This window comes from Tarenaya hassleriana, unplaced genomic scaffold (genome assembly GCF_000463585.1).
Source record: "Tarenaya hassleriana unplaced genomic scaffold, ASM46358v1 Cleome7, whole genome shotgun sequence".
Lineage (NCBI taxonomy): Eukaryota > Viridiplantae > Streptophyta > Magnoliopsida > Brassicales > Cleomaceae > Tarenaya > Tarenaya hassleriana.
Genome location: NW_010969548.1, coordinates 3391090 through 3415892, shown reverse-complemented (window position 1 = coordinate 3415892; position 24803 = coordinate 3391090). Strand labels below are relative to the sequence as shown.

The 24803-nt window shown below is 38.0% G+C and overlaps 3 protein-coding genes across 5 annotated transcripts in view; 1 reads left to right on the top strand and 2 right to left on the bottom strand.

Annotated features, from left to right (window-relative positions):
* Window positions 1-438: 438 nt before the first annotated feature.
* Window positions 439-2574, bottom strand: LOC104801128. The gene is made up of 5 exons (XM_010524240.2): window positions 2138-2574; window positions 1724-1888; window positions 1443-1645; window positions 1000-1034; window positions 439-554 (listed from the first exon to the last, which is right to left on the bottom strand). Exons 1-4 carry the CDS (start codon window positions 2468-2470, stop codon window positions 1022-1024), a joined length of 714 nt encoding a protein of 237 aa, XP_010522542.1. The 5' UTR covers window positions 2471-2574; the 3' UTR covers window positions 439-554; window positions 1000-1021.
* A 3976-nt stretch (window positions 2575-6550) lies between these two features.
* Window positions 6551-19920, bottom strand: LOC104801126. Of its 3 annotated transcripts, none has more exons than XM_019201049.1 (4): window positions 7805-8210; window positions 7391-7555; window positions 7110-7312; window positions 6551-6633 (listed from the first exon to the last, which is right to left on the bottom strand). In XM_019201049.1, exons 1-4 carry the CDS (start codon window positions 8147-8149, stop codon window positions 6621-6623), a joined length of 726 nt encoding a protein of 241 aa, XP_019056594.1. In that variant the 5' UTR covers window positions 8150-8210; the 3' UTR covers window positions 6551-6620. The 3 variants fall into 3 exon arrangements, with proteins under 3 accessions (XP_019056594.1, XP_019056593.1, XP_010522539.1); XM_019201048.1 differs by having other exon boundaries at window positions 6552-6612; window positions 7805-8212; XM_010524237.1 differs by lacking the exons at window positions 6551-6633; window positions 7110-7312; window positions 7391-7555; window positions 7805-8210 and adding exons at window positions 16547-16758; window positions 17165-17367; window positions 19293-19457; window positions 19597-19920.
* Window positions 19921-22295: 2375 nt separating this feature from the next.
* LOC104801125 (pre-mRNA-processing factor 39-like) overlaps window positions 22296-24803 on the top strand; it is a 3064-nt gene continuing 556 nt past the window's right edge. Inside the window, 7 exon segments of the mRNA XM_010524231.1 lie at window positions 22296-22900; window positions 23156-23254; window positions 23329-23596; window positions 23932-24075; window positions 24309-24533; window positions 24611-24622; window positions 24625-24729. Coding sequence (XP_010522533.1) covers window positions 22878-22900; window positions 23156-23254; window positions 23329-23596; window positions 23932-24075; window positions 24309-24533; window positions 24611-24622; window positions 24625-24729 — 876 coding nt within the window. The 5' untranslated portion in view covers window positions 22296-22877.

The following is a 24803-nucleotide window of genomic DNA, read 5'->3' as shown; positions in this document are numbered from 1 at the left end:
TTATATAATTTTAAAAGATTTTTTAGATAATTAGATAAATATATCAAAATAAAATCAGCAAATCAATATCACTCATCTATTTCAATGAAGTTCAAAAGATCCTTACCTCCTCCTGAGTTTCATTCAATATAGAAATAACTATAGCAACTTGTGTACAGAATCCTTGTCATAACCATAGTAACCAATGGAATATAATTTTGATTAAGATTTAATAGATTACCATGGAATAATTTTTGGATCACCCGTAAATAATCCTTGTCATAACAATAACTTGTACGCCGGGTTTAATGAAACTCTTGCACCGTGTGAGACCAGACAACTTCAAACGAAAGATTTCAAAATCACGACCTAAAGGGCTGCAATAGCCGTCAAACACTGCAATCCATTTCATAATTTTAACCAGATTATTAATTTACAACGGAGTGTTCTCAGTCATATAAATACCAGTGCAAGACATTTTCGTTCCCCAATAAAGGACATACCATCCACATGTGCGCATGCAGATGTCCAAGTCCAAAACTACATACGCAGCTTAAAAACATACGACTGTCCTCCTTGATAGGTTTAGCTATCTCAGTTTGACAGCACGTTGCTGTCTTATTTCTCTAGTGCCAAATAGAAACGTTTTTGTGTTTGTGTTCAGATCAAAAAATGTAAAAAAAGAATGAGAGAAAGAAGAAGAAGATGAAGATTAATTTTTTTTTTTACGGATAGTTTTTCCTTGTAAGTGTTTGCATACATATAGCAAAAACACTTTTTACCATACATTTTTACTTCTCGAGATACAGGGTGCAGTGCTCGAAAAGGTTTTTCTTCTTATTACATATTATATTTATATATTAGTGGAATGGGTTCTTCATGGCCCAACTCTTGAATAGGCCCACATCCATTTTAATTACTTCACGTGCTCATTTCTTCAGGTTGGTGGCTTCTCCTTCGATGAATCCCCTTTCCACCGTCTGGTCTTTGTTCTTCAGAAAGGATGAGCTTCCATCACTCCTCGCCTGATGGCACCGCAGCATCAGTCCGCAATTCTGAAAATTAAAATGAATAAATATTTCATCCATCCAAGTAACTAAGACAACAACCGACTTTACTGTCTAAAGTGCGGGCAAATATCATATTAGTCAGACATTCAATGGCAGAGTGCAGAAGCTTGACATTGCCCGCGAAAAAAAGAAAACAAAACAAAAATCTGCCGACTTATTTCAAGAAATTATCTGTTCTCACTTTACTATTACCATATGTGCATGGGACAACAGATTTTGGGAGAAAGTGTAGAGAAAACAATCTAGATAGAACTAGTCAGCATGCTAAACTGAGTTGAGTTGTTGACGTACCAACAAGTTTCATACATACCATAGGATTTTTATATATTTTCCAAATGGTTCTCAGTTGCAAGTTTTATATTTAAAACTTCAATCAAGAAACTTAGAAAGTACCTTTTCACTTGGAAGGGGGCTGGCCTGCAAAAGATCGGTTGATACTTCTCTCCAATCCTCTTTTGCACCTTCGCTTGGTACTCCACTGAAGGTTCATCCGGTTTATCGGGATTCTCCTTGACCAAGAGAGTGATGTATACTCTACTTATAGTGGACCATGATATGTTCACCCTCACCAATTTCTCAAATGTCACAATGGTTCCCTAAGATACCATCATCGAATCAAGAAACGAATATGGTCCAAGATGGTAAACGACTAAAATTTATGCATATGAACTTACATTAATCTGGTTGTATTTCTGCACAGCCTCCTTGGTCAATTCTTCCACTTGCTGACGCTTGGTTTTGCCTGGTGCTACGTACTCATTGTCCAGATGTTTATCACTGTAAGGACTGATACCTCCCACTTGGCACGGTTGAATGTTTTTTGGGTCAATGTAAAATCCCTAACCAGACAAGGATAGAAACGGGTAAGACCGAGGGAGATAACCTTATACTGTGTACAATCTACAAGACCTTATAAGGCCGAGTTTAGTCTACTTTGACTTAAATTCAAGCGGATCTACTAGAACGAAGACACCAAATCACACTATAAGGTATTCCGGATTGAAGTTTGTAAGCTTTCAAAGAACCATATGACCAGAAAAAGGCGATGTTCATTCAGACAGAACAAGTTCCAAGCGCAAACTCAATACCTTGTACGTATAATACTGCTTCATATATCTGCGGAATTTCTGATAAGACTCGTCGTCGGAAAACCCGTTATCCCTAGGGGATTCGTATTCGAGGCCCTCGAAGCTGTCGTACCCCCATTCCCATTCCTTGGAATCATCCTCTGAAGAGTCCTCCGCCATGGATTCCGCAGGAGAAGAAGATCCAGACGCCTCCGTGATTTCGGCAGATGAAGAACCTCCTTTCTCGATCTCGCCTTCTCCGCTGCCGCCGGATTCATCCAGGCCTTGGGTCTCCGCCTTGCGCTTTCCCAAAGATGAAAAAGTAGCCTCCATCACGTCGTGTTCGGTCTCCATCGTCGTCTCCAACTCAACAACTGATTTGGGGGAAATCGGAACGAGAAAACCCTAGACGCACTTTTCGACCCGACTTAGGGTTTCACGAGCTTTTGGTAAAGTACGATCCCAAGGGGATGAATGCCTATTTATAATTTTTTTCTGAGTATATAAAAAAGGATTAAAAAAGAAAGGCCTTTTAACCCTTTATGGGCTGAGCCGTTTTCTTCACAGCTTATGGGTCGAGATGAAACTTCTAGCGTTTAGTTATAGTTTCCCGTGAATTCGGATGTTTCGTGTACTAGGGATTAGAATCCAAACAAAATATTATTTGAATCAATTTATGTATTATGTGAAAAAAATATTAGGACTATTTATATAACAGTTGAAATAAAACTGTACCAATAAATTCCTTAAGTTGAAATAAAACTCTAAGATTACATTTTAGAATCCGGAAATAATAAAACTATAAAATTTAATTTATATTGTTGGAAAAAATACTAGTTAACGAGAGTTTTGTGATTAACAGAGAAACCGCTTTGCATTGGATTGGATAGAGCTCTCTCACTCTTTGAATAGAGTTTCTTGTTAGCGGTTATGTTATGAATTCCATTGTAGAATCTGCCAAAGCCCATTAGGGTTATTTAAGTCAAGCATAGTTACAGTAGATGGATCCAAAAGTAAAGTCCCATAAAATGGATATTAATTATCACTATTCGATCAAAGAGTCTGAACCAAATTGCCAAGGCAAGTCTTCATTGTAACCAATCTTGCAAGGTTGAAATCCTGCATCGAACGTATCTTAGGATGGATGAACGGGTTATCATAGTTATTGCATTTTGATTTTACATATATGTTTGCTTCTACGTAGGAATTTGGGGATGGTACGGTACTCACACGAGATTGGAGAGATATATGCGGCATTCTAGATATTGTAGTCGCTAAACAAAAAAGAGGTTTGTGCATCATAATTATATAGTGAATATGATTAGTTTTATATAATCTCCATTGTTTTGAATGTGATAATTTGTTTAAATTCTTTTGCAGAGACTTCTTGGACGGTATCGTTGTCATTGTTGTTGCAATTGCAGGGAACCAAAGCAAAACCATGTCACATTTAACATTGTTGAATTTGTTAAAGCATGCAAAGTTGATACGATTGACAAGAATGGTAAGAATGTACAACATAATGTTTTTTATGTTTAAGATAATGTTTTGGTTTTTTAAAATAATGACATGTTTTTTATTCTTCAGTCAATGAATATAGTAAGATGAAAATTTGTTGTCAAAGGTGGTGTTGAGAAAGACTTCATCCATCGACGGCTAGATAACGAATCTCTTGTATTAGTTCTGACGACAAGCGGTGAATTTAATGATCTTGAAAAGGTTAGTAAATAAATCTAATATATTAATTACATGGATATATAACTTGAGATAGTTTTACAGGAGATTTGCACACTACCTGACTTTGAATTTAGATAAAACAACCCATGTTGTATTGGTTGTTGGTTATGGATATACGCTTCTTTGATACAATAGGATTAAGTAGGGATGAACACGGGCGGATACCCAAACTTTTTAGGGTGTCTTTATCTCGATCTCAGTCTCGTCGGGTTTTTGAGTGGAATATCTCGATCTCTATCTCGCAAAACCCAGGTACCCGAATCTCGGATACTCGAGACACAAGTTCGGGTACCCGCGAGACCCGAACCCGTGTAAAATTAAAAAAAAAATCTGAACAAATTTACAAAATTAATACAACAATAACATACAATTCAACATCTAAATATATCCAAAATACGTCATAATTATAAGTTGAATAAAATCCAAAATACATCATGATTCATAAGTTCAACAACATCAAAAAAACATAAAATTCACAAATTCAACAACGTCCAAAACCAAAACATATCCAAAATCCATCATAATTCTTGAACACATACGAGAAACATACCTACACAAACACAAAAAATACATATGTAAGTTAGAATCAAGAACACATTAGAATAAAAAATCAATAACAAAAAAATATTGAAATACATATTGAAACAGCTCATCATTCGGTTAAATAACCCGCTTCTTTCTCAAATGAAGGCTTTGATGGAGACATAAATCTGCAAATACATACATATGTTTATTGTTAAAAAAAATTAACAACAAAAGCAACAAGTAGACTTAATTCCTAAAATGCATCCGAGTAAAAGGAGTACAGGCTAATTAATTTTAATATTTATTTGTAACAAAAGCAACAAGGAGACTTACACGTATCTAAACCTAAAATGCATAAAACAAATTCAAAAATGCAAAAGGCTACAATCACCAACCTAATTTGTTCAGGAACCGCTTCTCGTTTATATCATGGGTTCATGTTATAATGGTTTTGGGACATGACGCCCTGAAATTCTTACTTACAAGAGTGCTAAGCTCGCTTGAAGTGAATCAATCAACCAAACATGACTCAACAAACACCAGAACTTCATTCGAAAGGAAGAAAATTTTGTGTTTTAATACAACCTCATAAAACCCTAAATCTCAATTTTATAGAGCCCATAAAATTACAACCCAGGCTTCTGCTGCAGAGACATAAAAAGCATGAAACCTTCAACCCGGAAATTAATGAAACTCTTACCATTTTGCAAACCAGAAAGCTAAATAACAGAGAGGAAGAACATTTACCTCGAATTGGAGAGCAGGGCAGAGACCAAGAGACTAAACCGAGGAGTGCAAGGCAGAGACCGAATCGAGACAGAGTAAAGCAGAGACCGAGAGCACGTCTAGAGAGAGGTTCGCAACGAGGGAGAAGATGGCTGCACAGATCGATCAGAGACTAGAGAGAGGACTGAAACTTGTAAAAAAAAAAGAGGCATAAATTGTCTGAGAGAGAAGCTCATACCGAGAGAGAGAGGTTCGCAACGAGGGAGAAGACGGAAGCGCAAGGCCAGGGAGAAGCTCTTACCGAGAGAGAGAAGGAGGCGGAGGAACAAAGACCGAGAGCACGGCGGAGATACCGACGACAATCGAGAGAGGCGGCCCGATGAGCGTGAGAGAGAGACGAGTGCCAGAGAGACAAGAGATAATTAGGGTTAGGGTTAGCTTTAGGTAGTTTTGTAAACATATTAAAAATAAGGGGTAGTTTTGTAATTTTTAATATTTCCCGGGTACCCGTGAGATGACCCGTGCAGACATATCAAAACCCGAACCCGAAACCCGAAACTCGGGTTTTGTGAGATAAAAACCCGGCCTGTATCTCGTTATCTCATAAAACCATATAAGCCGGGTACTCGCGAGACAGGATACCCGGAAACCCGCGGGTCTCGGGTAAAAATGCCCACCCCTAGGATTAAGGATCAAAGAAAAATACAAATTCCCCAGAGGCACTGCGAAACCAAGTCTGGAGTAGTGGAATAGCAAGAGATGCTTTGCCTCAGATTATCTTGTCATAACAGTTGGTCATGGATCCGTGTGTTTCTTTTCTTCCGGATCAGATATATCAAGCATTGCCATCTAGCAGCCAATTCAGAATGAAGGGCCATACTTGAGGAGGATCCGTAATACCCAAACGCCTACAACGCTAAGCTCTAGGATCGGATCGACAGTGTTTGTCACAGGAGAAGCCGGGCTCGAGTTTGGGGATCTGTATCCGGGGACTTGAGCTGAGGATCAGAGGTGCCGGGTTACTGCTAGAGAAGCGATGGATTTACCTCGTCAACTTTTTTGCTAACGAGATGGTGGTCCGGCAGATTCATCATGGTTGGTCGATTTGGACGTTTGGGGTTGAGAACGAGGATCAATAAGGGGGGATGAGTGCTCAGTGGAGGAGATTAGAAAGAAATCGGGAGGGATGGTGGGTGGATGGGTGCCCGGCCATGGCCGGTGGCAACACAATTCAGGACTGAGGCTCTTTCTCTCTACCATCGTATGCAGAGAGAAAAAACACACAAGACAAAGTGCAAGACATTATCGTTCCCTAATAAAAAAGACACGCATGGAGTGTCCTCGATTAAATTGTCAAATAAATACCAGTGCAAGACATTTTCGTTCCCTAATAAAGGACATACCAAACACATATAAATACCAGTGCATGCAGATGTCCAAGTCTGAAACTCCGTACGCCAGATTAAAAACGTGACAAACTGTCGTGAACTCCCCCTCGCCTGATGGCACTGCAACATCAGTCCGCAATTCTGAAAATTAAAACAAATAAATACTTCATCCATCCAAATTAACTTTAAAAATTTACGAGTGTATACTTCCCACGTGAATTTCAATACTTTGAGCAGAATGTGATTAAGACAACAACTGACTTTACTGACTAAGGCGCGGGCGAAGTTCATATTAGTCACACAATCAAACATTCAATGGCAGAGTCCAGAAGCTTGACGTTACCCATGAAAAAAGAAAAGAAAACAAAAAACTGCCGACTTATTTCAAGAAATTATCTGTTCTCATTTTGCTATTACCATATGTGCATGGGACAACAAATTTTGGGAGAAAGTGTAGAGAAAACAACTAGAAAGAACTAGTCAGCATGCTAAACTGAGTTGAGTTGTTGACGTACCAACAAGTTTCATACATACCATAGGATTTTTATATATTTTCCAAATGATTCACAGTTGCAGATTTTTTATTTCAAACTTCAAACAGGAAACTTACAAAGTACCTTTTCACTTGGAAGGGGGCTGGCCTGCAAAAGATAGGTTGATACTTTTCTCTAATCCTCTTTTGAACCTTCGCTTGGTACTCCACTGAAGGCTCATCGGGTTTATCGGGATTCTCCTTGACCAAGAGAGTGATGTATACTCTACTTATAGTGGACCATGATATGTTCACCCTCACCAATTTCTCAAATGTCACATTGGTTCCCTAAGATACCATCATCGAATCAAGAAACGAATATGGTCAAAGATGGTAAACGACTAAAATTTATGCATATGAACTTACATTAATCTGGTTGTATTTCTGCACAGCCTCCTTGGTCGATTCTTCCACTTGCTGACGCATGGTTTTGCCTGGTGCTACGTACTCATTGTCCAGATGTTTGTCACTGTAAGGGCTGATTCCTCCCACTTGGTACGGTTGAATGTTTTTTGGGTCAATGTAAAATCCCTAACCAGACAAGGATAGAAACCGATAAGACCGAGGGAGATAACCTTATACTGTGTACAATCTACAAGACCTTATAAGGCCGAGTTTAGTCTACTTTGACTTAAATTCAAGCGGATCTACCAGAACGAAGATACCAAAACACACTATAAGGTATTCCGGATTGAAATTTGTAAGCTTTCTTAGAACATATAACCAGAAAAAAGGCGATGTTCAATCAGACTGAACAAGTTCCAAGCGCAAACTCAATACCTTGTACGTATAATACTGCTTCATATATCTGCGGAATTTCTGATAAGACTCGTCGTCGGAAAACCCGTTATCCCTAGGGGATTCGTATTCGAGGCCCTCGAAGCTGTCGTACCCCCATTCCCATTCCTTGGAATCGTCCTCTGAAGAGTCCTCCGCCATGGATTCCGTAGGAGAAGAAGATCCAGACGCCTCCGTGATTTCGGCAGATGAAGAACCTCCTTTCTCGATATCGCCTTCTCCGCTGCCACCGGATTCATCCAGGCCTTGGGTCTCCGCCTTGCGCTTCCCCAAAGATGAACATAAAGCCTCCGCGGGATCCTCCGTCATGTCGTGTTTGCTCTCCATCGTCGGATCCAACTCAACTGACTTGGGGGGATAACAGGAACGAGAAAACCCTAGTTTCGACCCGACTTAGAGTTTCCCGACCTTTTTGGTAAAGTACGATCCCAAGGGGATGAATCCCTATTTATATTTTTTTTTCTGAGTATATAAAAAAAGGCCTTTTAACCCTTTATGGGCTGAGCCTTTTTTTTCACAGCTTATGGATCGAGATGAAACTTCTAGCATTTAGTTATAGGTTTCGGTAAATTCGGATGTTTCGTGTATTAGGGATTAGAATCCAAACAAAATAATATTTTAATTAATTTATCTATTATGTGAAAAAAAAATATTAGGACTATTTATAAAGCAGTTCACAAAAACAATTTTTCTAAGTAAATGGTGATTGTATTAATATAAAACTGTACCAATAAATTCTTAAGTAGAAATAAAACTCTAAAATTACATCTTTAAAATCAGGAAATAATAAATTCTTGATTGAAACCTACGATAAGCAACCAAGGCCTAGAGGATATAAGACTATTGGTTGTTAAGTCAGATATACTCCCAACGTTTTTTTTTTGTTAAAAGGTAAAAATGTATTAAAAAAATAGAGTTGTGTACATAAACCGGTTAAAACTGAATACCTACGATAGTGAATATCCATGTGCCTCTAACTGAACACCGTATCAATCAAAAGAAAAACAACAGTATATATGTAATGCAACTACCGTGAGAGAGTAACGTAGTATCAATCGGTTAGGAGAGTCGAATCGATCCTGCGGGTGGAGCCGAGAAGATAAAGTATACAATTTCGGACCATGGCATTTAGCTTTCCACAAAGTGAGTCCACTTTTCAATGATACACCACAGAAGATCTTTGCGTTTCTTTCCGACCATAGCAAGTAAAGCGAGCATTGGAGCAGAATAAGAGTGATAAGACGCCGGTTGCGAGATTGATCATTCCCTGGGCGACACATCCAATCCTTAGAGGCGGCATGTTCCAAATGGACCGAGCGAATCTGAACCAAACCTGTCTACTGTAGCTACAATGGAAGAAGAGGTGGGAATGACTGTTCTTTGCGTTTCTTTCCGACCATAGCAAGTAAAGCGAGCATTGGAGCAGAATAAGAGTGATAAGACGCCGGTTGCGAGATTGATCATTCCCTGGGCGACACATCCAATCCTTAGAGGCGGCATGTTCCAAATGGACCGAGCGAATCTGAACCAAACCTGTCTACTGTAGCTACAATGGAAGAAGAGGTGGGAATGACTGTAACTCCGCCTCGCCTGATGGCACCGCAACATCAGTCCGCAGTTCTGAAAATTAAAATAAATAAATACTTCATCCATCCAAATTAACTTTAAAAATTTACCAGTGTATACTTCCCCACGAGAATTTCAATACTTTGAGCAGAAAGTGACTAAGACAACAACTGACTTTATTGTCTAAGGTGCGGGCAAAGTTCATATTAGTCAGACATTCAAACATTCAATGGCAGAGTGCAGAAGCTTGACGTTAGCCATGAAAAAAGAAAACAAAACAAAAATCTGCCGACGTATTTCAAGAAATTATCTGTTCCCATTTTGCTATTACCATATGTGCATGGGACAACAAATATCGGGAGAGAGTGTAGAGAAAACAACTAAAAAGAACTAGTCAGCATGCTAAACTGAGTTGAGTTGTTGACGTACCAACAAGTTTCAAACATACCATAAGATTTTTATATATTTTCCAAATGATTCTCAGTTGCAGATTTTATATTTTAAACTTCAAACAGGAAACTTAGAAAGTACCTTTTCACTTGGAAGGGGGCTGGCCTGCAAAAGATAGGTTGATACTTTTCTCTAATCCTCTTTTGAACCTTCGCTTGGTACTCCACTGAAGGTTCATCGGGTTTATCGGGATTCTCCTTGACCAAGAGAGTGATGTATACTCTAGTTATAGTGGACCACGATATGTTCACCCTCACCAATTTCTCAAATGTCACATTGGTTCCCTAAGATACCATCATCGAATCAAGAAACAAAACAAGAAATAATAATGGACGAGATGTTAAAAGACTAAAATTTTATGCATATGAACTTACATTAATCTGGTTGTATTTCTGCAAAGCCTCCTTGGCCAATTCTTCTACTTGCTGACGCTTGGTTTTGCCCGGTGCTACGTACTGATTGTCCAGATGTTTATCACTGTAAGCTCCGATTCCTCCCACTTGGCACGGTTGAATGTTTTTTGGGTCAATGTAAAATCCCTAACCAGACAAGGATAGAAACGGGTAAGACCGAGGAGATAACCTTATACTGTGTACAATCTACAAGACCTTACAAGGCCGAGTTTAGTTTACTTAGACGTAAATTCAAACGGATCTACCGGATTGAAGACACCAAATCACACTATAAGGTATTCCGGATTGAAGTTTGTTAGCTTTCAAAGAACCATATGACCAGAAAAAGGAGATGTTCATTCAGACAGAACAAGTTCCAAGTGCAAACTCAATACCTTGTACGTATAATACTGCTTCATATATCTGCGGAATTTCTGATAAGACTCGTCGTCGGAAAACCCGTTATCCCTAGGGGATTCGTATTCGAGGCCCTCGAAGCTGTCGTACCCCCATTCCCATTCCTTGGAATCGTCCTCTGAAGAGTCCTCCGCCATGGCTTCAGTAGGAGAAGAAGATCCAGACGCCTCCGTGATTTCGGCAGATGAAGAACCTCCTTTCTCGATCTCGCCTTCTCCGCTGCCACCGGATTCATCCAGGCCTTGGGTCTCCGCCTTGCGCTTTCCCAAAGATGAAAAATTAGCCTCCATCACGTCGTGTTCAGCCTCCATCGTCGTCTCCAACTCAACAACTGATTTGGGGGAAATCGGAACGAGAAAACCCTAGACGCACTTTTCGACCCGACTTAGGGTTTCACGAGCTTTTGGTAAAGTACGATCCCAAGGGGATGAATGCCTATTTATATATTTTTTTCTGAGTATATAAAAAAGGATTAAAAAAGAAAGGCCTTTTAATCCTTTATGGGCTGAGCCTTTTGCTTCACAGCTTATGGGTCGAGATGAAACTTCTAGCGTTTAGTTATAGCTAGCGTGTATTAGGGATTAGAATCCAAACAAAATAATATTTGAATCAATTTATCTGTTATGTGACAAAATTTTAGGACTACTTATATAGCAGCTCGCAAAAACACTTTTTTATAATAACCTAGATACTAATCTTGTATCGTATCGCACAAATTATAAATACATATAAATTTTAAAAAAAATTATTAATTTTAAAGTTAAATATACTATATTTTGTTTTTAAATTTATAATTTATATCTTTAAATGATTTAAAATGATAAACAATTTTGAAAACATCAAGATAATAATATTTTTTTCAAAAAGTATTTGTGTATAACATTTATATTTATGTTTTCGTATATTATAATATTAAAATCAATAGTTGGAATATAATACCGATACTAACTTTTTATTTGTCAAATTACATTTCGAGTTTCTATTTAAATCTTATCAGTTGGGTTATATGTTAAAAAATTTCATATAATTATTCATAAAATCTCTCTTCTTGGTACAATGAAATTTGTATGTAAATGACCCACATCTACACATGTCAAAGTGTTTTTCTTGGTAAAATATTTCACAAATTTTTATCCGTCTGGATCCGTATTTTATTCATTTTTTAAAATACAATAATACCATCTTTAATTTAATAAACATATCACAATAAAACATTGCTATAAATACTAAATTTATTTATCCTCATTAGTATTTACATTTTATAGATATATCTTTCATTTGTATTACTACAAATTAAGTCAATTTTTTTACGACCTAAGATTTGGTCACTTTTATCTTAAAAATTAAAAATTAACATTATATAATATCTGTATATTATATATTTTTTTTTCATAATCATGTTGGTTAAACAATCGTATGAAATTGATCTACTTTAATTTAAATAAATTTGGTCTAATTTAGTTGGATCTTTTCATTTAATTCAACTTGTATTGTATTAAAAAATTGTTTTTTTCATCCCAATTTAGCTTAGGATTGGAATGTGGAATATCATAATAATGTTTTAATAAATTTTATGATTCGATAAAAAAAGAGTAGTTTTTGTAACAAATCGAGTGATATCTTAAAAATATGAGTATCGAAAGTTTGGAAAATATAGGTTTAAACAACAATATATATAAATTTAGTTGTTCTTAACAACATAATAATAATATTATATTTAATTTAATAAATATTTCAAAATCAAACATTGGATGCTAAATTTATATAATCTCATCAGTATTTCAACTAACTCATTTTGTATATTTAAATTTGCACTCTATTTATGTCCATTTTGTTTTGTCGACCTTCTTTTGGCCACGGTCAAAAGATTAATATCACAAAATAATATTCTATCAATTTCTACACTATAAATTGAATATTTCGTATTTAGAAGATTCATAACTAAATTATGTAAAGATGATGCTTTGAACAAACCATGTAATTATCTACTCCGAAATATCAACAATATGTAAATATAAATCTATTAAACGAAAATATAAATATATTTTCTTTATTTAAAATAAAATGCTATTTATAATACTAAATATTTATATATTTAGCTATGACAAATATCATAGTTTATAAAATATCAATCGATGCCCTTTGTTTTCATTGAAATGTTGTAATAAATTAGTGATATATATACATTTTTTTTACGAATATAAATATGTTATCCTAAGTTTATCTATTAAGTAATTTTGATTTTATCTTGTATAATAATTAAATTATGTAGTTCGATAATATTAATTTTATTAAATTATGATATAATTAAAAATTGAATATTTTCTAGTATTTTTTTCAAATATATTTCTTAAAAAATAAATAAAGATAAAACATGTATTGGTTTCTTTTTAAAAATATTATATAGACTTGAAACGATTGAATTTGGATACTTACAATAACGTTACGATAATATTACGATGTGAAAACCAGTTTTGAAATCCCCGTTAAAACGTTAATTTTGTTTTATATATAAGTCTCACAAATCCTGTAAATATCTTCTATGAGATGCAAAATATTTCTAGCGAGAGAAGGAGATATAGTAGAAGCTTAACCGGGGTTAAAAAAAGGTCTTGATACCTTTAATTAATCTGCACGTATCATCATCATCATAGTCATCATGATCAAATTTGCATACCAATACATACATACACAAAGAACACAACTAATTAGTTCATATATTACCGTGATCATTTTCTTATGTTTCTTATCTCCAATTTGATTTTGATTCTCTTATCACGCTTCTTTTTCGAAACACATATGTTTTTTTTAGTGTTTCTTTTAGAAAACAATTTTAGCTATACGCTACAAATTAAATTTGCAAGTTGTAACAGTAGTTTCAACTTTGTATGCAAAGTTTTGTATGGTTCTACAAAATACATATAAGAACTATCAACTATAGCATTACATCCTGGCCTTGGGTCTAAGCCCGTAAGTTGCACATTGATGCAACCAGTTCCCTGGGTTCTGATCTATTTCTATAGTGTTTCGCAATTTGAATTCCTTGTGCTTTGCTGGTGTTTGTGTTTTTCCTGTAGCAGGATATCAGTTCTTCCAGCATTCTTTGGATCTTCCAGCATTCTGGGATCTCAAGACAACGGGCAAAGGGAGTTGGTCTTGGAAGAAGTTATTGAAACTGAGATCAGAGGTTAGGACATTCTTAAGGTGTCGATTGGGGAACGGATCTTCCTGCCACTTCTGGCTGGATTCTTGGCTCCCACAGGGGCCACTGATTGCTGAACTAGGAGAATCCGGTCCGCGACAGTTGGGCATCCCTCGCCAATCCCTTGTGAGTGCTGTTTATTTTTCGGATAGCTAGCATCTACCTCCTGCACGGAGTGGAGCGGAAGTCAGTCTCCACAACCAGCTTCTTCAGCTGGGATTATCTGGATCTTCGAATGCGGTAGATACCTATTACTGGTCATCCACTTATTCTGATTCCTCATTGATGTCATTCAGTACGTCCAGGGCTTGGAATTTACTTCACTGCTTCTCCTCGACTGACATCGCTCCATGGCACAAGAGCATCTGGTTTACTGGCTCGGTTCCTAAACACGCGTTTATCTCATGGTTGGCTGTCAAAAAACGGCTACCAACGCGGGATAGATTGCTCTCGTGGGGGTTAAATACACCCCCTGATTGCTTACTTTGTGGGTCGGAAATTGAAACTACAGATCATATTTTCTTTGGCTGTGATTTTTCAAATGGGATTTGGACCTCTTTGCTGGTTTCATGTCCTCTCTCGGACTGTTTGGCATCATCATTGCAAGAAGTTCTCATATGGGCAAACCGATGTTCGAATGACCCGATGATTAGGCTCATGGTCAAACTACTGCTACAAGCGGCTATATACCTAATATGGAGGGAACGAAACACTAGGCTTCACGACACTCAGTCCAAACTGGCGGACATTATCCTTAAGGATATTCTAGCTACAACACGAAGGCGGCTTTCTTCGCTCAAAGGCTCAAGCATGGACATGAATGCACACGATTCGTTGCTAACAATTTGGTTTCGATACTTTGAATGTAGTTGATTCAAGATTTTGTATTATCTCATATGGGTCTGATTACTGCATCTTGGGATTGGGTGTTTTGATGTTCTCACACCAATCGTTACTGTACAACATATTTTGAAGTTAATACATATTTACCTTTACAAAAAAAAAAAAAATTGCTCCTTTTTTTTATGTAGTCAATAGTCTAATAGAAAGAAAGGTTATTTTACAGGGATTTAGGTTTTAAATTTGTTCATTTTTTAAAATGTAATTCAATATTTCGAACAACAAAATATATAGGGTTACATGCATGGGTATCCCGTCTCGTGTCACGGATACCCAAAATTCGGGTATCAAAATTCGGGTATCCGGATTTCGTGAGATAGAGATTGAGACATTGCAATCGAAAACCCAACGAGATCGAAGCTGAAATAAAAACACCTTAAAAAGTCCGGGTACGCGCCCGTGTCCACCTCTAGACTGAGTCTTTTTCTTCACAGTTCATGGGTAGACACAAAACTTTAGGTTATATTAGTTTATAAATTTTTTATATATTAATTATAATTATCCATAAATTCGGATGTTTCCTCCTGTATTCGGGATTAGAAAATATTAGGACTATTTATATATCAAAAAGTTTAAATGGTGACTGCATTAATATAAAACTGTACAATTTCAATTTACGCGAAAGAAGCACTATAACAATTTACACACATATATACAATAATGCACCCTAAAAATGAACGAGCAAGTCTTTCGTACCAGTTATGTCAAAATGAGCTAGATTCGTGAATCAGTTCGCGGTTGGCTCATTTTCTGTCGAATTGAGTTGGAAAAATATAAGACAAAAAAAAATTAGGTTGAACGAATCAATTCATTGCGAGCTCAAACCCAACCGAACCAGCTCGGTCAGCTCGTGAACTGATATTAATAAAATTACGATTTCATACTTTAACTTCTTCACCTCTTTTTTTTATTCTTCCTATATTGCGTCTCTCTCGATCTCTCTCCATTACGAATTCTTTTTTTCATTCTCACTCAGAACTCAGAACATTACTTTTCCAAATTCGTCGTTGTGGGTCTGACGATTTAAACGTCGATTTGCATCGCCATCGACTTCCTCATCTCCTCTCTAGGTATATCTCTTTGTTTCAATTCTATTTTTTCGATATAATTTTATGGTTTGTTATATTAAATATTTCATGTTATGTTGAGTGGTTTCACTTCCTCACTTCCTCATCTCCTCTCTAGGTATATCTCTATGTAGATTTCAAATTATTAATTTTTATATAATTTAAAAGATTTTTTAGATAATTAGATAAATATATGAAAATAAAATCAGCAAATCAATATCACTCATCTATTTCAATGAAGTTCAAAAGATTCTTACCTCCTCCTGAGTTTCATTCAATATAGAAATAACTATGGCAACTTGTGTACAGAATCTTTGTCATAACCATAGTAACCAATGGAATATAATTTTGATTAAGATTTAATAGATTACCATGGAATAATTTTTGGATCACCCGTAAATAATCCTTGTCATAACAAGAACTTGTACGCCCGGGTTTAATGAAACTCTTGCACAGTGTGAGACCAGACATAACTTCAAACGAAAGATTTCAAAATCACGACCCGAAAACGAATTAAACACTCCCTTAAAAGATTATTGTAACCGAACCATATTTTTACTTTAATTTATCATTACTCGAAACAAGCCAAACCGTTCAGCAATAAAACTGAACCGATTTAAGTTCTATTACATCGGGTCACAATTTCTTGAAACGCAAGAAAAATCGAAATCCAAAACGACGAGCCCTAAAGGGCTGCAGTAGCCGTCAAACACTGCAATCCATTTCATAATTTTAACCAGATTATTAATTTACAACGGAGTGTTCTCAGTCATATAAATACCAGTGCAAGACATTTTCGTTCCCCAATAAAGGACATACCAAACACATATGCGCATGCGGATGTCCAAGTCCAAAACTACATACGCAGCTTAAAAACGTGAAAGAATAGAAACATACGACTGTCCTCCTCGCCTGATGGCACCGCAGCATCAGTCTGCAATTCTGAAAATTAAAATGAATAAATACTTCATCCATCCAAGTAACTAAGACAACAACCGACTTTACTGTCTAAGGTGTGGGCAAATATCACATTAGTCAGACATTCAATGGCAGAGTGCAGAAGCTTGACATTGCCCTCGAAAAAAGAAAACAAAACAAAAATCTGCCGACTTATTTCAAGAAATTATCTGTTCTCATTTTGCTATTACCATCTGTGCATGGACAACAGATTTTGGGAGAAAGTGTAGAGAAAACAATCTAGAAAGAACTAGTCAGCATGCTAAACTGAGTTGAGCTGTTGACGTACCAACAAGTTTCATACATACCATAGGATTTTTATATAGTTTCCAAATGGTTCTCAGTTGCAAGTTTTATATTTCAAACTTCAATCAAGAAACTTAGAAAGTACCTTTTCACTTGGAAGGGGGCTGGCCTGCAAAAGATCGGTTGATACTTCTCTCCAATCCTCTTTTGCACCTTCGCTTGGTACTCCACTGAAGGTTCATCAGGTTTGTCGGGATTCTCCTTGACCAAGAGAGTGATGTATACTCTACTTATAGTGGACCATGATATGTTCACCCTCACCAATTTCTCAAATGTCACATTGGTTCCCTAAGGTACCATCATCGAATCAAGAAACAAAACAAGAAAGAATATGGTCCGAGATGGTAAACGACTAAAATTTTTGCATATGAACTTACATTAATCTGGTTGTATTTCTGCACAGCCTCCTTGGTCAATTCTTCCACGTGCTGACGCATGGTTTTGCCTGGTGCTACGTACTCATTGTCCAGATGTTTATCACTGTAAGGACTGATTCCTCCCACTTGGCACGGTTGAATGTTTTTTGGGTCAATGTAAAATCCCTAACCAGACAAGGATAGAAACGGGTAAGACCGAGGGAGATAACCTTATACTGTGTACAATGCACAAGATCTTATAAGGCCGAGTTTAGTCTACTTTGACTTAAATTCAAGCGGATCTACCAGAACGAAGACACCAAATCACACTATAAGGTATTCCGGATTGAAATTTGTAAGCTTTCACAGAACCATATGACCAGAAAAAGGCGATGTTCAATCAGACAGAACAAGTTCCAAGTGCAAACTCAATACCTTGTACGTATAATACTGCTTCATATATCTGCGGAATTTCTGATAAGACTCGTCGTCGGAAAACCCGTTATCCCTAGGGGATTCGTATTCGAGGCCCTCAAAGCTGTCGTACCCCCATTCCCATTCCGTGGAATCGTCCTCTGAAGAGTCCTCCGCCATGGATTCCGCAGGAGAAGATCCAGACGCCTCCGTGATTTCGGCAGATGAAGAACCTCCTTTCTCGATCTCGCCTTCTCCGCTGCCACCGGATTCATCCAGGCCTTGGGTCTCCGCCTTGCGCTTTCCCAAAGATGAAAAAGTAGCCTCCGCGGGAGCCTCCATCACGTCGTGTTCAGTCTCCATCGTCGTCTCTAACTCAACAACTGATTTGGGGGAAATCGGAACGAGAAAACCCTAGACGCACTTTTCGACCCGACTTAGGGCTTCCCGAGCTTTTTTGGTAAAGTACGATCCCAAGGGGATGAGGCCCCATTTATATTTCTGTATTCCACCCTTTTGTGAGTATAAATATCAAAAGGACTAAAAAAGGTGGCCTTTTCACCCCTTTTTGTTAATAATAACATGTCCAACCACTAGAAACATGCGTAGTTCATAAAGTAGGGTGAGACAAAACATTAATTTATTTCATGTACACTTAATTAAGGAACAGTTTTTGATATTTCAGAGTTAGCGAGAGATTTTGGGAAAATGTTTTTTTTTGTGATTCTCATTCATCATAGGTTCTTTAAATACAAATAGAAGAAGAGAAAGAGAAACCCTAACAAACCCTAACCAAACTACACCAAAACATATTAAACCAACAAATCAACAGTTCTACATATATATATTCTAATAACAGCCAATAGTAGTAACCATTTTTTAGTTTTTTACCCTTGGGAAAACCAAGTCAATGGAACGAAACGCACAACTAAACAGGAGGGCATAGATACATAATTCAGGGTTTAACCCTAAAACCTTAGAGATGAAATAAAAAAGAAATAAAATAAAGAGTAATCAAATAACTTTCTCCAAAAAAATCTCTCTCATCTGCGTCAATTAGCTAAAAAATGTGATCAACACCATATATCTCTGTGATGATGCATAACACATGAATATTAACTACCAAGACTGCAAAACCTTTACAGTATTTTTGCCATCTGAAAGGGGGCTGGCCTGCAAAAGACCGGTTGATACTTTTCTCTAATCCTCTTTTGAACCTTCGCTTGGTACTCCACCGAAGGTTCATCGGGTTCATCGGGATTCTCCTTGACCAAGAGAGTGATGTATACTCTTGTTGTAGCGGACCACGATATGTTCACCCTCACCAATTTCTCAAATGTCACATTGGTTCCCTAAGATACCATCATCGAATCAAGAAACAAAACAAGAAAGAACAATATGGACGAGATGTTAAACGACTAAAATTTATGCGCATGAACTCACATTAATCTGGTTGTATTTCTGCAAAGCCTCCTCGGCCAATTCTTCCATTTGCTGACGCTTGGTTTTGCCTGGTGCCACGTACACTTTCTCCAGCTCTTCAACTGTGTAAGGACCGATTCCTCCCCCTTGGCACGGTTGAATGTTTTTTGGGTCAATGTAAAACCCCTAACCATGACAAGGATAGAAACTGATAAGGTCGAGGCAGATTAGCTTCTAATTATGTCGTAATGAGACAACTGTTACGTGATCTGAAAAAAGGCCATATTCATTCAGACAGAACAGGTTCCAAGGGCAAAGTCAATACCTTGTATACATAATACTGCCTCATGTATCTGCGGAATTTCTGATAAGATTCGTCGTCGGAAAACCCGTAATCCCTAGGGGAGGCGTATTCGAGGCCGTCGAAGCTGTCGTACCCCCATTCCAGTTCCTTGGAATCGTCGTCTTCGGAGTGCTCCGCCGTGGTTTCGGTCGGAGAAGAAGAACCTCCTTTCTCGACCTCGCCATCGGAATCCTTAAGGTCTTGGATCTCCGCCTTGCGTTTTCCCAAAGATGAACGCAAAGCCGCTGCAGGAGGCTCCATCGTGCCGTGTTCCGTTGAAACAGGCTCCATAGCTGCCGGAGAAATTGGGATGAAGAAACCCTAACTGCACTTTTCGTCTCAATTTAGGGCTCCCACGAGCTAATTAGTCGAGTTACGATCCCAAGGGTGGAATCGTCTTATACTTTTATTCCACCGCAGTGTATTTAACCCTATTTACAATTGTGCCATTCCTTTTCCCCGAAATTTTAGTATATGATATAACAATATATATCCATTAATTTGTGACGAATCGTGTATTACTCTTCGTTAGTTTTCATCACTTTAAGGCAATTGAACTCATTTATCTCTCCATCGTTCGTCTGAAACTCAGTTAGATCCATCCATGGGTCGAAAATCTACCGTCTTATGCCCAAGACTATTCACCTTTTTCACCGACGCATTGTTGAACAATTAGGTTGGATATTTAATGACGTAGAACCATTGTAAAAAACAATATAATAAAGATAGCAATCATATATGGGCATACACATCTCACTATGAAACATGACAGAATGGAAACATATGGTTGACGTACGTGAACTTCAATTAACTTTGAAACTTTACCAATGCATATACCGTCGAAGGCGCGGACAAAGTTCATATTAGACGACATCCAAACGCCCAATGACTCAATGCATAAGTCTGAGACCACCCGTGAAAAAAGAGAACACGACAGCAATCTGTTGTCTTGTTTCAAGAAATTATGTCGACACCTTTTACTACTATCATATGTGCATGGACACAAATTATGTACGAAATTACCAACTTGTTTCATATATACTCATGCAGATCAAGGCACACCATAGGATATATATATATATATACCCGCATGATTCTCAGTTGCAGATTGTCTTTCCACATGGCAAAAAATCAAACTTTGAAACAAGAAATTTAGACAGGACCTTTTCACTTTGTAGGGGGCCTAGGGGCAGGCCTGCATAAAATAGGCTGGAACTCCTGGCGGATCCTACGCTGTACCTTCACTTGGTACTCCACTGATGGTTCATCGGGATTCTCCTGGCCAATATAGTGATGTACGCTCTAGTTCTAGAGGACCAGGATATGTTCACCCTCACCAATTTCTCAAATGCCATATGGGTTCCCTAAGAAACACAACGGTCTAACATGCTAAACGGCTAAAATCTTTTCATATACATGAACTTACATTAAACTGGTTGAATTTCGTAACAGCCTTCTTAGCCGCATCTTCCATTTGCTGACGCTGAGTTTTGCCTGGTTTGACGTACTCTTTCTCGAGCTCTTCAATGGTGTAAGGACTGATTTCTCTCACTTGGTACCTTTGTATGTTTTTTGGGTCAATGTAGAATCCCTTAACCATGACAAGGAGGATATAGAAACTGGTAAGGTCGAGGGAGATAACCTAGCATTGTAATTAATTACCCAACGTAAACTTTCACAGGACCGCATGCGATGATCAGACAGAACAAGTTCCCAAGTGCAAACTCAATACCTTGTGCTCATAATACTGCCTCCTGTATCTGCGGAATTTCAGACAGGATTCCTCGTCGGGGCATTCGTGCTCAGCAGGAGACTCGTATTGGAGGCCGTCGAAGCTGTCGTACTCCCATTCAAATTCCTTGGAATCGTCGTCTTCGGAGAGTGCCCCGCCTTGGTTTCTGTCGGAGAAGAAGATCCAGACACGGCAGATGAAGAACCTCCTTTCCCGATCACGCCCTCTCCGCTGCTTTCGCTGCCACCGGATTCCTCCAATCCCGGGATCTCCGCTTTACCCTTTCCAAGATATGAACACGTTGCCTCTTCGGGAGCCTCCATTATGTCGTATTCTATCTCCGTCGATCATCGCCCCCCAACTCTATTGATTTGGGGGAAATTGTGGAACCAGAAAACCCTAGATGTACCCAATTTTGGGTTTAGGGTCTATTTAGTACTTAAGATCCCAAGGGAAGGCAATGCTATATATATATAAACCCCTATCTACATTTATGCCATCAGAAAAATATTAGGCTACTTGCAATTTTACCATATGTTATCCTTTTTTTTCCCCTTTACAGAGCCATGCATGATCAGAAAACCCTAAGCAATTAGGCATTCCACCTTAACTTAACAAATCCTTTTTCCCCCTTTTTAAAATTTTGACAAAAAATGTAAACGTCAGAAAGAATACACACACATGCATTTGCATACTCATATCGCATATCCAACATGTTACATGTATGGTAAGAAATATTTTATACCATAGCGGTAATCTTGTATTTTGTGTATTTTTTTAAAAGTAATGTACCAAAATGAATTTCCCAATATATATATTGTTTTTTTGTGTGTGTGTTATGACCGTTCAAATCTAACCCTTTGTTTGACTTTGACACGCCAACCGACCATTTCTCTTTTATTTATCAAATCAAAATCCACCAACTTTAAAATTTTCACTTGGAGTTAACACTGCGTTAATGGTGGGTTCTTGTTCCTTTCTCGTTGACTCTAACGCGGTTTGTGAAGAATTTTTGGAGGAGCTCTGTTCATCCTGAATGAAACCCATGGAAGGATCCTTAATCTGCTTCGCAATCTTCTGGGCTTTTCCCATTTCTTCAGTTTCTGCTGATCACACCAACTTCATCTCCAACCGCTCTCCGACCCAAAAATCCCAAGACCCATCTCGGATCTTCTCCCAAAATCTCAAAGAGAGCGTCGATAATGCCTCTTTGGTCAACGAGGAAGTCGTAGGAGCGGGTACTTGGAAGAGATTTCTGGAAATTTGATGTTTTTCTGGATGTCATTGTCGGAATTAGAGCCCCCGATCTTCTATGGTTTTGTGCGTTTAGTTTTATTCTTTGTCCTGACGAAGACGTCATTAACGCTTCTTACAGTTCCTATGTAAAAACTCGAGCTTAACTTCAGACATGAAGTTCTTCGATTACCTGTCTCAGCTATGACAGAACCTGTTATTTCCTCCGAAGAGGAGCGACTATGGAATATCGTAGAAGCAGATTCCGCAGAGTTTGATGCATGGATTGCCCTAATCGATGAGACAGAAAAGGTGGCTGAGGTATGCTTGGATTTCTATGACAATGCTATAACTGTATTTGGCGTCTAGATCATATTTCCATATTTGGATCTTGTAAAAAACATAGATGACGGTTTAGTTTGTGCTTAATGAATCGCTGTCACATGTGCTCTCCTTTGGTTAAGCTTCTATATCAGTTTCTCAATCCCATTGCTATGTATAGCTTCACGTTATTGCTTCTGAACCATGTACATGACAATATAACGAAAATCCGAAAGGTCTATAATGCTTTTCTAGTTTCCTTTGTGCTATGGGTACTGGAGAAAATATGCTGATCACGAGGCTCGGTTGGGGGAAACGGGCAAAGTTATCGCGGTTTACGAAAGAGCAGTGCAGGCACTGGCTTATTCAGTGGACATTTGGTTGTGTTATTGCAAATTTGGTAAGTGCTGACATTGTTTGTTCTGAAGTTTTAAGGAACTAGCCGAAGTGAGGCCTCTGTCTGAGCTGAGTTCTGCGGAGGAAACTGCTGACTTTATTGATTCCGAGGAGGTGAAAAAATATGTTGCCATCAGAGAACACATGTACAAGAAAGCTAAAGAATTTGAATGTAAGATCATTGGCTTTGAAATGGCTATAAGGAGACCTTATTTTCATCCAAGGCCTCTGGATATCGAGGAGCGTGAGAATTGGCATAACTATCTGGATTTCATTGAAAACGAAGGTGACTTCAATAAGGTATCGAGTCCTACCTTTCCGGATTAATACATTATCACCCAACGTGATAGTTGGATAAGCAACTTCGATGAAGGAAACTGAACTAAGACCACAACATTTGTTAACTTCAATGCTAACTGTTCAAACCCTCACTGGCCAGTGAACTAAAACATCAGATTCAAGCGTTACAGGCCCGAGTCTTGTTAGTGCAGGAATCGTCATCTTCATAATGATCCGTTTTTTCTGCTACGGGTGTATTTCTTTCTTCTCACTTATGCTCTGTTTCATATGTATGTTTTCTTCCGTCATAGTAATCACGATATATGCTCTACAACCGATTATTTCCTCTTGAATAGGTGGTTAAGTTGTATGAAAGATGTTTGATTGCGTGTGCAAATTATCCTGAATTCTGGATGTGGTATGCATCATGCGCGGAAGAGAATGGACGTATGGATCTAGCAGAAAATGCCCTTGCTCGAGCAACTCAAATCTTTGTCAAGGTATGTAATTGTAATGATTTACTGAAGATCCTTGTAATATTTATCCCTCTACAAAACGTATGATGCACTTTCTCAAACAACGGTTGAATGGGCATCTCCAACTTGGTAAACTGAGTCTGTTACATGGATGCTTGAAGGTTTCTGGCTAATAGCAATAGTTAAGGTGATGCATAATCACCTGTTGGGTGTTCCTCTATATCTGCTTTATCGGTCTGCTTCTTGTTTTATGTCAGAGAGATCCTCGGATTCACATTTTTGCTGCTCGATTTAAAGAGCGGAATGATGACATAGCTGGTGCAAGAGCTGCATATCGACTTGTGTACTCTGAAATTGCACCTGGATTTTTTTCTGAAGCCACTGCTGGTGCAAGAGCTGCATATCGACTTGTGTACTCTGAAATTGCCCCTGGTTTTTTTTCTGAAGCCACTATTAGACATGCGAACATGGAGCATCGGCTGGTAAGTTTCTTTGAGCAAAGCTAAGGAAAGGGGGACTTTCTGATTCTTTAACTCGGTCTTTCATCTAATATATACAGGGGAACTTGGATATTATGCCTTCTCTCTATATGAACAAGCAACTGTGATCGAAAAAGGGAAGGAGCATTCGTCAATTCTACCGGTTCTGTATGTTCACTGTGCGAGGTTTTCATTCTTGGTACACTAGATTTCTGCTGCTGAAACTTCACACTAAAAAGCCATAAACCATTGTAGATTTGCTTCGAGCAATTC

What these genes read in the sequence shown, in the direction of transcription:
- LOC104801126 (XM_019201048.1), bottom strand. Translation starts at nt 8,149, where the DNA reads ATGGAGAGCAAACACGACATGACGGAGGATCCCGCGGAGGCTTTATGT. An exon ending in AGCAGTATTATACGTACAAG is followed by an intron (nt 7,556 to 7,804) that starts GTATTGAGTTTG and finishes TTGTCTGGTTAG; the next exon opens with GGATTTTACATTGACCCAAA. An exon ending in AGAAATACAACCAGATTAAT is followed by an intron (nt 7,313 to 7,390) that starts GTAAGTTCATAT and finishes ATGGTATCTTAG; the next exon opens with GGAACCAATGTGACATTTGA.
- LOC104801128 (XM_010524240.2), bottom strand. Translation starts at nt 2,470, where the DNA reads ATGGAGACCGAACACGACGTGATGGAGGCTACTTTTTCATCTTTGGGA. An exon ending in AGCAGTATTATACGTACAAG is followed by an intron (nt 1,889 to 2,137) that starts GTATTGAGTTTG and finishes TTGTCTGGTTAG; the next exon opens with GGATTTTACATTGACCCAAA. An exon ending in AGAAATACAACCAGATTAAT is followed by an intron (nt 1,646 to 1,723) that starts GTAAGTTCATAT and finishes ATGGTATCTTAG; the next exon opens with GGAACCATTGTGACATTTGA.